Source organism: Panicum virgatum, chromosome 9N (genome assembly GCF_016808335.1).
Source record: "Panicum virgatum strain AP13 chromosome 9N, P.virgatum_v5, whole genome shotgun sequence".
In the NCBI taxonomy this organism is placed as follows: Eukaryota; Viridiplantae; Streptophyta; class Magnoliopsida; order Poales; family Poaceae; genus Panicum; species Panicum virgatum.
In genome coordinates, this window is record NC_053153.1 from 76,265,048 (window position 1) to 76,281,182 (window position 16,135).

Below are 16,135 nucleotides of genomic sequence, written 5' to 3' on the forward strand. Positions count from 1 at the left end.
AATGCATTCTTCTTTTTTTTGCGAAACAGCGTGCAATTGTTTTTCTAGCTTCTCTTTTACTGATGTAGCAGTAGGTACCAATTTTGTATCTTTTATATAATGTTATTACATTTGGATTTGAAACTTTGCGTGCATATCTATCATCATATCAACTACACGTACGTATGGCAAGTTTCATAATTTTTTTTGACATGTGATTTTTTTTTCTCTTTCCGGTGGGATGTCCGACAGGTGGGAGAAAAATCCATATCCCACGCACATGCCAGAAGCATGTTTGAACAAGTGTGTTACAATACAGTATAATTTCTTGAGTTGTCAACTTTGTGTCAACCGAAAGAAAGAATTCCAAGGATTAATAAAAAAAAGACATATCTGGATCAAGCACTGTTCTTGCATATATATGTTGCGCAATATTAGCATGGGTGCCACCACTTACATATTACTTCTTGCAAAAAAAAAGTATTGAATAGTTCTTAGCTAAGTTGTTCCATGCGTGACACCGTCTTGTCAATCTCGCTCGCTTAGAGATATTCGCTGTGTTCGTTTGGCTGTAGCTGGTGGCTGGTATTGATTTAGTATAAGAGAACAATATTGTTGACTGGTTGGTAGCTGGTGGCTGATACTGATGATTTAGTATAAGAGAACAATACTGCTGGCTAGTTGGCTGACAAGCAAAACGAACAGTGCGATTATATACTCTGGTGCTCGGACATAATAATGGCGCTAATGGCTTCGGCCTTCGGGCACAGTATGTAGCTAGGTTGATCAGTACGCGGCCTTGGACTCGATCCTGGGCTTGGTCACGATAGTGATGCCCTGGGTACGGGGCACGATGACGACGTTCACGGCGCCGTCGTTGGCCGCGCCAATGTCGTTGAGCACGTCGTCCAGCGGCAGCTCGACCGGCACAACCAGCGTGTTCTTGCCGCCGCCGCGCGGCAGGCTGGCGAAGCTCCCGGCGTACTCTTTGTAGCGGGGGTCCAAGTTGCCGGCTTGCTCCGGCGCGACGTTGATGACCACGTCGAACTTGGCCTCCTCCCTGGGGCTGAATTCGACGGCGTCGAACACCAGCACCTGCTGCTGCTTGGGCGTGGTGGGCTTGGGCCGCGCAACGGACGGCAGCTCCACGTTCTGGCCTTGCGTTAGCCTCAGCGGGGACAAGTTGTATTTCATTTTTGGGAAAGATCCAGATATGAAATAGTTATTTATAGTGCCGGCGCCCGTGCTGGTGGCCTTGGTCTTGCTGTCGGAGCTCAAATCCGGCGCGCTGTCCTCCCACGGCTGCTTCTTCTCCTCGTCGTCCTCGTACCGGTAGCCGAGCTTCGCCGGGTCGAGGAAGTCGCGGACGGTGACGCGGACGAGACTCTTGTCCTTGTCGTAGAAGGTGAAGCTGGTGTTGAGCCACTCCTGATCCTCGAAGTTGCGGCCTTCGAGCCTGGTGGACCAGATGTGCCAGAGGCGGTCCGCGTTGGCGTGGTGCGAGTAGAACACCGGGTCGCGCGACGCCGTGCCCAGGAAGCCCATGTCCAACTCACAAACCTTCCCATTGTCCTTGTCCTTGCACATGCTCGGGTTGCCCAGCCAGATGTGGATGCCGGTGTGCGCCGCCGACTCCAGCTTGCCGGATGTGCCTGAATTCCTATCCACCGCGGGGGAGAAATTGCCGCCCAGGAAGTCGCTCGCCCCTAGCGCGTTCTTCCCGTCCCGCATCTTCATCTATATATACATTCAAGAAGAGTACACGTATGAAATCTAGTAGCTAATTGCAAGGAATGGTTATATCTTTTGTGGTATTAATTGTAACGGAGGAATATGGTTGTGTACGTATGACGAAGTTAATATATATATTGACGAGTAAATTTCACAAAGGAATAACAAATAAAGCTACAGATTTAATTCAGAAGGTGTGTTGCGTACGTATTTTACAACTTGTAGCGTAAATTAATATGTATTGTTATATATATATATATATATATATATATATATATATATATATATATATATATATATATATATATCGTGAAAGTACATATTAGCTAGTTATATTAAGGAGTTAATTTATCATAAAACTACATATTTACTATATTCGATCATTAAGTTTTGTAGTTTTTTGCTATACATTAGATCATAAAAAATCTGCAGTTTCTTATTATATATTACTTGCTTATAAAGATGTGTAATTTTGCGATAATTTTATCGAATAAGTCTATATCGACACGTACCCACCTGACAATAGATGTGGGCGAGGTTTTCCTTGACCAGGTCGTTGTGCTGCCCTGCCCTGCCTGAATATCTTTCGGCGGGTCAAACGGGATGAGGACACCGTCCTTCGGGTGCATGAAATTGACGTAGGCGTTGACGTGCTCCGGGTTCCGCTTGGCGTCGTACAGCGGCGAGGTGCTGTCCTCGAACATGGCCGGCAGCGCCATGCCGGCCGGCGCGTCCCAGTTCCAGTAGGGCAGCGCGAAGGTGTCGTCGTCGATGAGGCTGCCGAGGATGCGCTCGTAGAAGTAGATGTACATGCGGTGCCACGGCGCGAACAACCACGAGAAGTGCACGTCGAACGGCTCGTTTCCGGCACCGGCGGCGCCGAGGAGATGGTAGTGGCCGTCGCAGTAGGCCTCGTGGATCGCCGCCTGTCTGGCGAAGTTGCGCGGGTCGTCGGCCGGCAGCTCCCGCATCTTCGTCAGCGCCTTTTTGTACTTTTCCACGAGGTCGAGGTGCTCGTCGGCGCGGTGCGCCGGCCAAAGCACGCGGCTGACGGACAATGGCGGCTTGAAGCAGGCCCGTGCCAGGGGGCGTGCGGCCCGTGCGGCTGCATAGGGCCTCATTTTTTTTGGGACCCCAAAATTTGTAGCAGCTTATTAACTCCCTGCATTCTTCCTACTTGGCCGGCCCTAATACAAATGATGAAACGGACGCATGCCACGCCCTTGCCCTGCACAAAACAAAAAGGCCCGCAACACTGAGGAGTCCTGACGCCCGCCGCCCGCCAGTTTAGTTGCCGTGCTGTCTTCCTCTAATCCTGTGCCGATTCATCTTCAGTTCTTGTTTTTCACGAGTCACGACACCAAGGGCTGAGCTGTCGAGGTAGATGCCAGACGGCAAGGCAGGCAACACCGTGTCACCGCCGAGGCCATGATCACGAGTTCGCGACGGCGACGCGGTGCAGCAGCCGGCCAGCGGCCCCAGGGCAGGCGGAGAATTCAGCAACGACAGGTCGGCAATTTTAACTCTTCACACAATTGACTGGCTTAAAGGAGAAGGTAAATAGATATTTTTTTAATTCCCCAACTGTATTGATATACATATATACTTGTATCCTTTGAGTCTTTAATTGATTAATTATAATTTTGTTCTTTCATCTTTTATGTTAGAAAACGATCGATTGAAGCCATATTTTTTGCAAATCGATTTAGAAAATATGATTCTGCAAGCCAAAAATATAAAGATAGTAAGTCTAGTAGGCATTATTTCAGAATTTCGCACAGGGCCCCGGTTGATGCCGGCACGGCCCTAGCTTGAAGTCGAGGGCGGGGCACACGTTGTCCCCCTTCGGGTCGTCGCACACGAGGCGGTCCTCCGTGACCGTGATTTTGCCCTGTTCTTGTTGCTGTCGTCCGGCTCGGTACCGGCGGCGACAGCCAGGTTGGGGTACACGCCGAGGGCGACGCCAGTCAGGCCGGCGAGCACGTCCCGACGGTCGATGCGGAAGTAGTCACCACCAGCAGCCCTGCACAGCAGCGTGGTGCGGCGCTGGGCCTTCTTCCTGCTGCTGCCGAGCGAGGCGGCGGGGCAAGCAGAGGCGGCAGCGGTCCTGGGGAAGAGCTGGAGATGGTACCCGGCTCCAGCGCTCGCCATGCTGTGTGTCTGTGTACTGTGGACACTGCTGGCCGGTAGCTAAGTGGATGATGAGTGAGTGTTGTATGTGTTGGAGTGCCACCTTTTATAGACTCGATCAACCGCTACCTGCCGGCCGGTTCCAACAACGAATACAAAAAAGGTGGAACGAGAGCTTGTGTCTCAACAATGTATTTCTCAGTCTACAGTTACAGTTTTTTGAATAGCGAAAGAACGTTTCCTTGTGGTGGAACTTAGCTTGTCCATCCAGATTCGTGTAAAAAGCTCCATATGGTTGATGGCGGTCGTGTGGTCGTCCTCGCCGGACACCTGTATGTGTATTGTCCTTGTGGGTGTTACTTCGTATTTAAATTATTATCGTCTGGATAAAAAAATTGATTGAAAAAATGAACTAATATTATTATCTTTTTTTACTCAATATATATTACTACCTTCGTCCAGAAATATAAGGATTTGTTGACTTTTTAAACTTTGATTTTGACCATTCGCCTTATTCAAAAATATTTGTGAAAATATAGAAACCAATAAGTTATAGTTAAAGTGTATAGAATTATAAAACATATCATAACAAAGTAAATAGTATTTTTGTAATTTTTTTTTAAAAAATGAATGGTCAAACGTGATCGGCAAAAGTCAATATTTTTTTATATTTCTGGACGGAGGAAGTATTATCTTATTAATATTAAAAGAAAGAACGGATAAAAATATACGAAGGAAGTCGTAGATAGATTGCCTGCCGGGCACACGCCATTGGTCTGCCGGCCCTTTCGCTCCCATGTATGTGTCTCCACGCCGTCGTGTTTCTTGCCTGGTTTTGGCCAGCTAGCATTGTCCGGGAGTACACGAGAAACACGAGTACGATAAATGATATGGGGTTGTTTGGTTGGGTGACCAACTCCCAACCAGACTTCCGGTGGCCACCCAACTCGCGTTTGGATGCCTGTATAGACCCTGTAGCCTGTCCGTCCCTGGCTGTGCAGTGACGGGTCGTTGGCCTGGCTCCATGGAAATGCGAGGATCGGCCGCTTCCGCGGAGCCAAGCTTAGCCAAGCCGTTCCTACTCAACACTGCGTATCGAATCATTCCCTCCTTCCACCGCTCACCTCCTTACCTCACGTTCGACCAGCCCACCATAGGCTGGCGGCGCACTCCCGGGGTCGGCGGAGGCGCTCCCCCACGGGCCGCCGGAGCAGGGGCCGGCGGCGCGCTCCCCCGCAGGTCACCGGAGCAGTGGCGCACTCTCGCCCGGGCGGATGGAGTGGTGCCTCATGCAGCTCGAGTGGTGCCTCCGCTTCGTGCGCGGCGAGATGGAGACCGACGACGGCCAGAAGCAGCTGCTCGACGACCTCCTCGAGATGCGGGACCAGATCCAGGCGCGGCTCGATGAGGCCGAGCTCGCCGTCGCCGAGGCGGACCGAGACTACATGCGCCGAAAGCGCGCGGAACTCGCCTCGGCGCGCGGCTGCGAGACACCTCCTGCGGCTGGGCGTCATGGCGCTGAGGAGGAGTGCGGACATGCGTTCGGTGAGCTTAGGGTGTCGGTGATTTAGAAGACGTCGAGGATGAGGGCCAGGCTGAAGGACGCGAGCTCCACGCTGACGGCGCTCATGGAGAAGGTGAGCGGCGAGGCGTCGCCCATGGCGAGGCTGCAGGAGGCCGGCCAGCGCGTCGCAAGCCTAAATTGGCTACACCGATATTCAATTTGGCTTCTTGCCTCATTGCCTCCTCCAATCTGTCCTTCTCTTTTTTTTTTTGCCTTGTTCTTATTTGGATCGATGCAATTTGATTGGTGGAAACTGAGGTTGCACTCTATTTTTTGATTGGTGGATTTTGGAATTGGTGTTCTATTTTTCCTTTTTCCCCTTCTTTTTGGTTATTCTGAAATTGATATGCTTTATAATCAATGCGTGTCTTAAATTCATGAGGTGTGTGCGGTGATAATTGCGAGCAACAGCTGCTTGATGAATTTGATGAGCAGAGAGAATAGGAGGAGTAGATACGGCAGAAGTGTGGTAACTCCACCTTCACCCTTGTCCAAGGTGATTCTATAACTATATTCAGTCAACCAAACATATGCATACTCTGACCAGGCTAACTCAAATCACGTAACCAAACATAGATTCTTGCATCTCCTAGTCCAAGCTTGGTCTAGCCAGGCTTAGAATTTGTAGATCTAGTCGAACAACCAAACAGACCCTATGTGGCTGCGTTGCAGCAGATGTGACACCGCAAAGCGAATGGGAACTCGAGCGACCGCTGCCAAAACCAAACACACACAACATAGTACATGGCAAGCAAACACACACGCGCGCACACACTATTGGAAACGAAAATATCACTGTGGGCCAAAAAGCCCAAAAGTGTAATGATGAAGATGTGCAAGGCAATGCATATTTGGGTCTGTCCCGTAGTACAATTTTATTGTTTTAGTAGTAGTATATTTATATTGTTTCAAAAAAATTGAATTCAAAAAATCAAAATTATTGGAAGAATTGATTTCACTATTGGAACATACTGAAACCAGGTTTTAAATCTCGTGTTCTAGCTGCCGCTATTTGTGTTCATGTACTATTTAATTCCGTAGGCACCAACTCGAATCTGCTATTGGGCAAGATGGGCCTTCCCATCTGGTGCAAACCATTGGCCACAGCTCCGGAAACTGAAAGTGTAACGCGCAGGGGTAGCAGCTAAGGCTCTGTTTGGTTTAGGAAGTAGCATAAGTAGTATAAATTTTGATAAATAATTAGAGGTACTAAATAAAGATAGTTTGTAAAACTAATTTCACAATTTCTGTGCTACTTCTCGAGACGAATCTAATGAGACTTTTGATCGCACGGTTAGAGAATAATTGTTGTAGCATCACTGTAGCCAATCATCGATTAATTACTATCATTAGATTCGTCACGAAAAGTTACACCTATTCCTAAAAAAATTTTGCAAATAGATTTTATTTAGTACTTTATGCATACGAGATTTTTTTTAGGGAAACGTGCTAGCACAATGCAAACACGACCTAAGGGCAGTCACAATGCATTAAGGTGGTGTGGTAGATAGTAAATAGTGGCAAAATGATAGTTTTAAAGACTATTTGGGAAGTTCCCAAAGCACATCGTTTCCTCGTTGCACACCGTGTGCTACCTCCGATCGAGGCGAAACACACCGCTCCTGCTCGGCGTTGGACGCCCGGCCGCGGGTGTGCTGGGATCCGATGTTCCCCTCCCCGCCTCGCCAAAATCTCCCCCCCGCGCGCTAAAATCTTCCCCCATGCGCGCCATTCTTTCCTCCGCGCGCGTAGATTTCTTGCAGCCTGCGCGCGCCAACCCTAATCCACATATGCCGCCCCCCAACTCGGGCTGCCGGGCCACCGATTCGTGTCCCCGCCGCCGCTCTCATATCACCGCCTCGCCGAGCTCGAATCGCTGCCTCGGCGACCTTGAATCCCTGCCGCCACGGACCTCGCGCGTCGCCGCCCTCCAATCGCAGCTGCCGCCGCTCTCCAATCGCCGCTGCCGCCCAAGAATCCCACCGCCGGACTTAATCGACGAGGCCGAGAATCCAATCGCCGCTGCCGCCCGAGAATCCCTACCGACGACGCCGAGCGATGGATCCCGTGAAGGAGCGCGCTAAGAGGTCGAAGACGACCAAGACCGCCGTCGGACACCAAGCTCGTCGCGTAGGATTTCAGCCTCCTCGACCTCGAGCCGTGGTTCCACCTGTCGCCCTCAAAACCCAAGGGGTTGGACCGCTGCAGCACTGCACTTCTCAAGACTCTGCGTTCTGGTCTTCATCAGCCTCTTCTGATTCACCTCGAGGCTGTGAATAGTATGCATGATTCTCCATGTACCTGCGTTTTTGTACCTGCAGCTTCATGTTGATGATATAATTTGTTACCATGATTATTTTCCGATTTTCTTCTACTCCTCCATGACGAGGCCGCCAGATCTCTGAGTTCCGCCCGGTAGATTCGTTTCAGTTTATGGCCGGTGGTTATTATCCCTCAATTGATCTGGTGCTCTGAAAAGTTAGGATTTTAGGCTGCTTCTAGTTCTAGCATATTTAATAATTTTCCCATTTATCGTGCTTCTTAAGCATAGATATTTCAGATGCCATAAACAAAAACTAACTAGTTGCTGCTTACCTAAACTGAAATTATTTCATTAATCAAATGTTTCTGTAACATGTCCTGATGGGCATACTTCAGCATCACTAACTGCTATGGAGCACCTTTAAGTTCTGCTGATTAATTGTTGTCTCTAAACATATATATTTTCATTTGTTCAGGTTACCAACATCAGGTGAAGGGCTCATGAATTTACTGAATAACCCACATGCTATCAATGTGGGAGAAAATTTTCATTTCGTCGGTGCTGGTGTTGGAGTCCCATCTCCTAGTGTCCCATCTCCTGCTGGTACTGGAGTCCCATCTCCTGCTGGTATTGGAGCAACTCAAATGGAATCAGAAGACCATGAAACAATTGATTTGGATAATGCTGACACTCCTAGGGCTGAAGGTCGTCTGTTTTACACTACAGATGAAGACGTTAGATTGGTAAGTTCTTTTTCCAAATAGTGATGTAGATAATATATTCAAGATTGTTTAGAAAAATGACTTTTGGACTTTGCAAAGTAGGCTAGTGCTTGGTTATTTCATTCATGTGATTCAATCAATGGAAATGATAAGAAAGGCGAGCAATATTGGGGTGACGTTACTGCAGCTTACAATGCCACCACTGAAACGCACCGTAGGAGGAACCGTAATCAGCTGAAGATCCATTGGGGGACCGTCAGGAAAATTGTGGCTGATTTTAATGGTTGCTTTGCAAGAGCTACTGAACTCCGTAGTAGTGGTGAGAGTGATGATCAGGTACAGGAAGCTGCAATGAAACTGTATGAGAGTGAACATGATGGAAAGGCTTTTAAATATCACCATGTATGGAATGTTGTTAAAGATCAGCCCAAGTGGTGTACTTGGATGGGGAAACTTGCCAAGGAAAGGGCCAAGGCCAAGTCTGGCACTGAGAAACCAAGTGTAGTGGTTAATTTGGCAGATCGTCCAATGGGCCATAAGAGAGCCAAAGATGAACGTAATGGAAAAAGGAAGGAGTCTGGAGGTAATGGTGCTATCAATGAGAAATTAGATAAGTTCATTGAAGTAATTGAAAAAGCAACCACAGTTACTAGGGAAGATCGTGAGAAGATGGAAAAAGTGCAAGATAGGTTGGCAGATAAGAAGTTAGAAGCTGCAAAGCTTGCCCACAAAGCTGCTCAAGAACAAACAAAGTGTAGAATGCTTCAGAGTTACACTGAATTAGCATTGGCTGATACTAGTAAGCTGAATGAGGAAGCTTTGGCTGAGAGAAATAGAGCCTTGAGTCTATGAGACAGATTTTATTTGGTGCTATAGATCAAGGTAATTTTTTTGTTAGTTATTTGAACAAATTTTCTAGTGGCTCAGATTTCTAGTTAGAAGTTAATTGACTCAGATTTCTTTCTGTGCAGGTAATGAAGATAATTGATCCTTACTAGATTTTGAAAGGAAACTCGGTGCAAGGTAATTTTTGCCCCTTACTTTAAATTGTTGCACAGATTTTAATTGTTACATGCTATGACCTTTTGAAAATTGTGAGCATTGGAAACCTGTAGATTCATTATTGTTACATGCTTTGACCTGTAGAAAATTGTGAGCATTGGAAACCTGTAGATTCATTATTGTTACATGCTTTGACCCGTTGAAAATTGTGTGCATTGGTAACATTATGTATCATTTATTACATCAGTGGTCTCCATTTTTCACTCAGAGATATGATGCTCTGGATCGGCCTGGATTATCTCCGATCCAAAAGTGCACAGCTGCCATTCGCCAGTTGGCCTATGGCAGCCCTGCAGATCAACTAGATGAGTATATCAAGATTGGAGAGAGCACAGCAGTGGAGTGCTTGAAGCAATTTGTACAAGGTGTGTTAGTAGTATTTGGTCCCGAGTATTTGCGCCGCCCAACAGTTGAAGATGTTGAGCGCTTATTGGAGAGTGGTGAGCGTCGCGGATTCCCTGGCATGATAGGAAGTGTTGACTGCATGCATTGGCATTGGGAGAAATGTCCTGTAGCATGGAAGGGAATGTATACTCGTGGTGATCATGGTGTCCCAACTATCATACTAGAGGCGGTTGCTTCGCACGATTGTTGGATATGGCATGCCTTCTTTGGCACTGCCGGATCAAACAATGACCTCAATGTGCTGAATCAATCAACTCTATTTATTGATCGGGTTAGAGGGGAGGCTCCTGAAGTTGTGTTCCATGTTAATGGAGCGCAATACGACAATGCTTACTATCTGGCAGACGGCATATACCCGCAATGGGCTGTTTTTGTGAAGTCAATACGGGCTCCTCAATCAGCCAAGCATAAACTTTTCGCAGCAAAACAAGAAGGGGCAAGGAAGGATGTTGAGTGTGCATTTGGTATGTTGCAGTCCCGTTGGTCCATTTTGCGTCGACCAGCACGCCTATATGACCAAGGGGACTTAGAGAGTATTATGCTAGCTTGTATAATCCTCCATAACATGATTATAGAGGATGAGAGAGATATAGAACAGAACCCCTTTGATCTGAATGAGGCTGCTAGCACATCTACTGTCCAAGCAGCCACAATAACTTCTGGCCAGAACCAAAAAATGGAGGAAATCCTTCGCAGAAACACTAGTCTTCGTGATCGTACTATACATAGACAACTTCAAGCAGACTTGGTTGAACACATTTGGCAAAAGTTTGGGCCCAAAGATACCTAGGTAACAATTTAGAGGATTAGCCACTTATATGCTGCATTTTTCTATGTCCAGTTATAATCTGCTACCCATTTATATGCTTCATTTTTCTATATGTTCAGTTATAATGTGCTACCCATTCTGATATATATTGAATGCATTTTTTTTCAGCTGAGGAATAAGATCCATGGAGTTGGTGTTGCTGGAATCGTTGAAGGCCCTTGGAGTTTCTGTTGGGTGCTGAATGAATGCCTTTTTTACATCCTTCTAGTTTCTGTAGTTGAACTTCGTGAGACAAAAAGATTGCGTACTGAACTGAGCTGCTGCATGTACTTTTTTATTTTCAGATGTGTTGAACTCATTCCGTTTAACTGAGCTGCTGTGACTCATTGTTGCTGCGTGTATTCTGTTGAATTCATTGTGCTGCGTAAACTCATTGCTGTTCACGTGATGTGCAGTGTATGCACAGTGTTGTCTACTATTTCCTTTGCCATAGCTAATCGTTTGAGTGTACTAGTACTGTGGGTTTAGGCATTAATGAGACTGCTCTATACACACTAGTTTAACACATCATGCATTGGAATGGTAGTGTGTTAATTGCTTCCTTTTCTCCTCAACACACCACTTAACACACTATGCATTGGGACTGTTCTAAGGGCATGTTTGGGAGCACTCTACTCCTAAAACAGTCACTCCACCAATTCCACCTCATCAATTCTACTCCACCATTTGTGGTCCATTCTGTTTGTGTAATCTGTGGCTCCACTCCACCTTCTAAAGTTGGGCCTGCTATGCTTGGGCCTGCTGCATCTAGCTCAGCCCAGTTTCTTCCGCTCCGCCAACCCAGTAAAGCATCTCGGCCCATCTAAACTCCACTCACTTCCATGCGGACCCCATTTGTCAGGTAATTCTTCTACCTTCACTCCACCTTTCCTCTTCCTCCACCCGGGTGTGCCCCTAGCCCCTGCAGGCAGCGGGAGTCCTGGTGGGTGGTGGCGCCGGAGGGAGCCTCGGTGAGCGGCGGCGTCGGTGGGAGCCCCTGCAGGCGGCGGCGCTGGGGGCAGCCGACTCGCAGCACCCCGTCGAAGAAATCCCTGCGGTTCCGATCCGTTCATGCATTGGACGGTAGGGTGGGTGGTCCTCGGCCCAGCTCGCTACACCAGCAAGACCACGCGTCCTAGGTTGGGGCCATCGACGGCCATGCATGCTAGCCACCGCAGCAGCGTGCCCCTGTGATTGGATCCAGCCTTGTGATTGGATCGGATCCCTCTGGAGATGGTCGATCCAGAAGCAGCATGCTGCGCATGTGAAGAGAGAGAGAGAGAGAGGCGAGCGGCACCTGCTGGCCGCGGGCGGCGACGGCGAGAGCCCTGGCGGGTGCCGGGCGGCGAGCGACGGGCAGCGCGCGGCGCGCGGCGGAGCGAGCCGACGGGCTGCGGCAGGAATGTTTTGTTGACTTTTTCTTTTTTCTTGAAGGGGTACGTGCGTAATCAGTGGCAGATGTATAATTATCTCCAACTCCACTAGCTCTACTATTTGTTGGAGCACCTCTTCGGGAGCTCCTAAAAAAAATCTGGGGTGGAACTAATTTTTGTTGAAGTGGAGTAGAGCTAACTGACTTGTTTGGGTATTTTTTCATGGAGTGGAGCTGTTTTTGGTGGAGCAGTTGTAACACTTGGTGTTAATTTTGATGCTAATCCTATGATTAATCGCTAATTATGGCTTAGTAATGTCTTTAGCTTGTTATTGATCGTCGATAGTACCCCACTCTAGTCGAACTTTGAGCACGTTTTTCTCCTTAATCCAAACTCCGAATTAAATTTCGTCCAATATCAAAGTTGTAGAACTACTCTTCCTCTACAACTTCTATTTTAGCCAAATTTCAAGTTCTACCAGAAAAATTTGAGTTTGGGCAATGCAAACTTTGAATCAGGAAATTTTGTGGGTGCTGGTTTGAGACCGATTCGACCGGTAGTGAGCTCCGGTTAGACTGGTGCTCATGGCGGCGCTGTGCGCCACGCATCGCCGCGCCGGTGAAGCATTCACCGCTTAAGCGGCGCAGCCCCGTCGCGAGCGAAACCCCGTTTCGCTTCTCCTTCTCCGCCCTTCCCGCGCCCGCGCGAAGCCGGTAGGCGGAGCAGAGCCGCCGCTCGCTGCAGCTCGCCGCCGCTCGTCGCGTTGGCCGTCCCGCCGCCGTTCTTCGAGCCCGAGCCCTCCCCGAGCCGCTCTACCTCACCCCGCACCTCCACCGCCCCATCCCGAGCTGATTTTTGCCGTTCCCCAGCCGGAATCGCACCTGCCGCCGCCGCCGACCACCCAAACCCATCCGCCGGAGCTCCGCCCCTCTCGCCGACGACCCACCTCCGCCTCTCCTCGAGCCGATTGAAGGTAGCAGTGAGCTTCTTCGTACCCTAATCCACCTCCCCGACCGGCTTTCCCTTGAGCTCATGCGCTGCCCTCGTCGGGAACACGGCTCGCCGCCGTGCGTCGCGGCTTTTAGCCGCCTGCTCGTCGCCCCACGGCTTGGGACGAGCTCCTGCGCTGCTTCCGCGCGCACGGGGGTCGCCTACCTCTACTAGACTAATTCCAGTCCTCCCTTGCCGCCGGCCTGAACCTCGCCGGCGGGAACGCCGCCGTTGAGCCGACGCGCCACACGTCCTCTGCTCTGGGCGAGCACCGCCCTAGGAAGCGGTCTGACTGCTATGCCGGGCCGGTTGAACCGGTCTTGACCTGTTAGACCGGTGTGGTGAACCGGTTGGACCGGTTCACTATTCTTTTATGTGTTCTGGTCTTCCAAAATTCATAGAAATTGGTAGAAAAATCCTAAAAGGGTAAAACCAGTTGCATTAGCTTCATAATTTCATGAGCTATTTGATAGAACCATGAAAGGGACAGTTTCATCACTATTGCTAGATGGTTTTGCTTGCACTCGTTTGCTAGTAGCTGAAACTTAGAAAAAAAACATCCTTTCGACCCTAGAGCTGAGCCGATCCGCTCAAGAGAATTTCCTGGTCGTCATGCCGGAGACACTTCAGGCTAAAAGTAATTAAGGACTAAAATTCCATTCAGCACTGCACCATCCTTGAACCATAGCGAAGGCTGCAGTTTATTGGTTTTATTCATGCATTTTGTGTTAGTGTTGCATTGCATAGCATTACATCTTTTGATGCATCTCATGCATAGCATATTTCACTCGTGTAGCTGCTGACACCGAGGTATCCTACGAGCTGGTTGCCGAGCCGATCCAGGAGCCACCAGCAGGAGAGCAGCAGACCGAAGAGGCCGTTGAGCAAGCTCCGGAAGACGTCGTTAACCCAGCTGACTTGCAAGGCAAGCCCCGAAGCATAAATCATACTTTAAATTTACAAAGTATTATTAAATTATGTACTTGTGCATTAAGTTTCTAGGAGTTGTATGGAACCCTAGATGCATAATCCCTAGGTTACTCCAGTGTCTCTACTAGTATGTGTAGGACAATAGCACTGCTACGCTTAAATAAGATTTGATAGAAGACGGGTGATTTCCTGTCACCCGCGAGATATAGGATTGTTAATTCAGAAGGATGTAAAAAAGAGTACTGTATGAGTGAAAGTGGAGACCGGGTGGAGGAGAGTTGGACATGGCTATGGAATAAAGGAAAACCGGGACTCCACCTGTGTCGATTGAGGACCGTACCGTTGTTGGCACTATTGATCGAGGCTTGAACAGTACTAACCACATGCCAGAAGTAGGAGGTAGTTGAAACCGGTAAGCTAATTACCTAAATTGCGTCGAACTCTGATTCTCGACCTGCGGTGCTGGGTAGGGATGACAGATGGTGAAGTCGTCCACGGGTTCACCGGGTGTTCGCACGTGCGGGGCTCATTATCCGGGTGCTGGTGGCTTGATTCAGGCTTCAGGGTAATCGTGGGAATGGTTGCTCGGTGTGACTAGACGGGGTCGCACTTGGCGTGTGAGTTAGGTCCACCTTGCAAGGTTAAATCGGATCGATTCGCCGTGACTCGCGGATATGAGAACCTTGATCTCTCTGTCACATCGTAGTAAAGAAGTGGAGTGAGACTGGAATGGAAATGTTGAGTTGTATGTTACTAAAAGATAATATGATCAACCATGTATGCTCTAGAGAAATAGGTGAACCTAGTTTATAGCTGTCAACTCAATTGGAGCTAAAATATTAAAAGTAAGGATCCAGTAGTAGTAGCTTTTCCGCAAAACAACTCCAGAGCCAAAGAGCCTTGCATGTCTAGATAATGGGCTAAGTATACCCATAGACGGTTAAGTCTTGCTGAGTATTAGAGTACTCAGGGTTTTGGTTATAACCCTTCTGAGCAGGATATGTTCCGAAAGATTTCGAGGAGATTTGCGCATCTTGGATTGGTCAGCCTATTCCTCTGGGTTGGACTGTCGAGTAGGTCCCGTCTTCTCCGTGAAGTACAGGCAGGTTGGCCTCACATTAGTGGGCAAGATGTGAAGCTTGCCTTTTGTCGTCGATGGCAGTTATCATATTGTATTTTGGGTCTCTGTTAAAAACCCTGTTTTACTTCCGCTGTGTTGAACTCTGAGATTTGGATTGTAAATCCTGGATTGTAAAACTTTGTTGTAAATTATTTTGGAAGCTTGTGTTAAACTCTGTTTGTAAATTAATTTGAACTCTGCTTTTGCTTGTAATCACCTGTGCTCGTCTTTTGTCTAGAGTTCCCGTGTAATCGATCCTGGTTACAGCAGGCAGTCTGGGTGTACTGGTTGAGTGCAGAAGCTGTGGTTTAAGCTTAAGTTGTTAATTATTGCACTTGATCAGTATTATTTGGACTGTTCTGTGACTGCTGGCATCAGAGCTAATTGCACTTGGGGGTGATTACTTAAGTGCTTAGCTAAATTAAGAAAACTTTATTTTGCAAAACTTTTGGGTTTTTCGAAAAGTTGACGCTAGATGCGCTAAGGAATAGGATAGATAGTTCGTATGCCCTAATTATGTGTTATAAGTTAGGAGGCATCTAAAGTATCTATTTCATTCTAGCACTTCCAGCATTTACTTTTCGTTAAACCTTACTTTGTGCACAACTACTATTCTATAATGACGCGCCTACACTGAGGGTTGGGCGCACTCCAGTGCCCTTCACACCGGCCACTTCCCTCGTCTGCTATGGTAGATGCTCAGGGCGTTTGACTACACCGAGCCCCCACAGTACTCGTGACACGAGTCTAGCTTGCTGGGCACCGAGCGCTGTCAGATGATAGTAAAGATTCCTCCATGCCCCACTCGCTTGGATTGGGACTCGTGGCAGCTCACTGTCTATGGTAGGAAGCTAGAAGACTCTTGGGAGATCGCTGCTAGGAGGGCCATTGAGGAGTTTTCTGAGAAGCATAGTGCTAAGGTTATGGATACTCCTTACAGTGTTATTCCTCTGAAGGACGAGACCACTCAGGCTTATACGGAGCGGGTGAACCGCAACTTAAGCTATATGATGCCCGACTACAATGTCAAGACAGCCATCTCGTTCAGCTACTCCTCA

At 48.2% G+C, this 16,135-nt stretch overlaps 2 protein-coding genes across 4 annotated transcripts; one reads left to right on the forward strand and one right to left on the reverse strand.

The window, feature by feature from the left end:
- Window positions 1–765: 765 nt before the first annotated feature.
- On the reverse strand, window positions 766–3,861 carry LOC120689365 (polyphenol oxidase I, chloroplastic-like). The gene is made up of 3 exons (XM_039971653.1): window positions 3,590–3,861; window positions 2,223–2,757; window positions 766–1,716 (listed from the first exon to the last, which is right to left on the reverse strand). The coding sequence occupies exons 1-3, from the start codon at window positions 3,859–3,861 to the stop codon at window positions 766–768; spliced, it is 1,758 nt and encodes a 585-aa protein (XP_039827587.1).
- Window positions 3,862–6,980: 3,119 nt separating this feature from the next.
- Window positions 6,981–11,068, forward strand: LOC120693550 (glutathione S-transferase T3-like). Of its 3 annotated transcripts, none has more exons than XM_039977001.1 (6): window positions 6,981–7,683; window positions 8,143–8,410; window positions 8,492–9,271; window positions 9,361–9,412; window positions 9,660–10,646; window positions 10,794–11,068. In XM_039977001.1, the coding sequence occupies exons 2-3, from the start codon at window positions 8,168–8,170 to the stop codon at window positions 9,239–9,241; spliced, it is 993 nt and encodes a 330-aa protein (XP_039832935.1). In that variant the 5' UTR covers window positions 6,981–7,683; window positions 8,143–8,167; the 3' UTR covers window positions 9,242–9,271; window positions 9,361–9,412; window positions 9,660–10,646; window positions 10,794–11,068. The 3 variants fall into 3 exon arrangements, with proteins under 3 accessions (XP_039832935.1, XP_039832936.1, XP_039832937.1); XM_039977002.1 differs by having other exon boundaries at window positions 6,990–7,683; window positions 9,660–9,816; XM_039977003.1 differs by lacking the exon at window positions 9,660–10,646 and having other exon boundaries at window positions 6,990–7,683.
- Window positions 11,069–16,135: the final 5,067 nt, after the last annotated feature.

Excerpts from the sequence above, each read along its gene's own strand:
- LOC120689365 (XM_039971653.1), bottom strand. The coding sequence starts at position 3,861 with ATGGCGAGCGCTGGAGCCGGGTACCATCTCCAGCTCTTCCCCAGGACC. Across the intron at positions 2,758-3,589 it reads AAGAACAGGGCAAAATCACG|CCGCGTGCTTTGGCCGGCGC; the intron begins GTCACGGAGGAC and ends ATTGTCCGTCAG. Across the intron at positions 1,717-2,222 it reads CCACATCTATTGTCAGGTGG|ATGAAGATGCGGGACGGGAA; the intron begins GTACGTGTCGAT and ends ATGTATATATAG.
- LOC120693550 (XM_039977001.1), top strand. The coding sequence starts at position 8,168 with ATGAATTTACTGAATAACCCACATGCTATCAATGTGGGAGAAAATTTT. Across the intron at positions 8,411-8,491 it reads CAGATGAAGACGTTAGATTG|GCTAGTGCTTGGTTATTTCA; the intron begins GTAAGTTCTTTT and ends TTTGCAAAGTAG.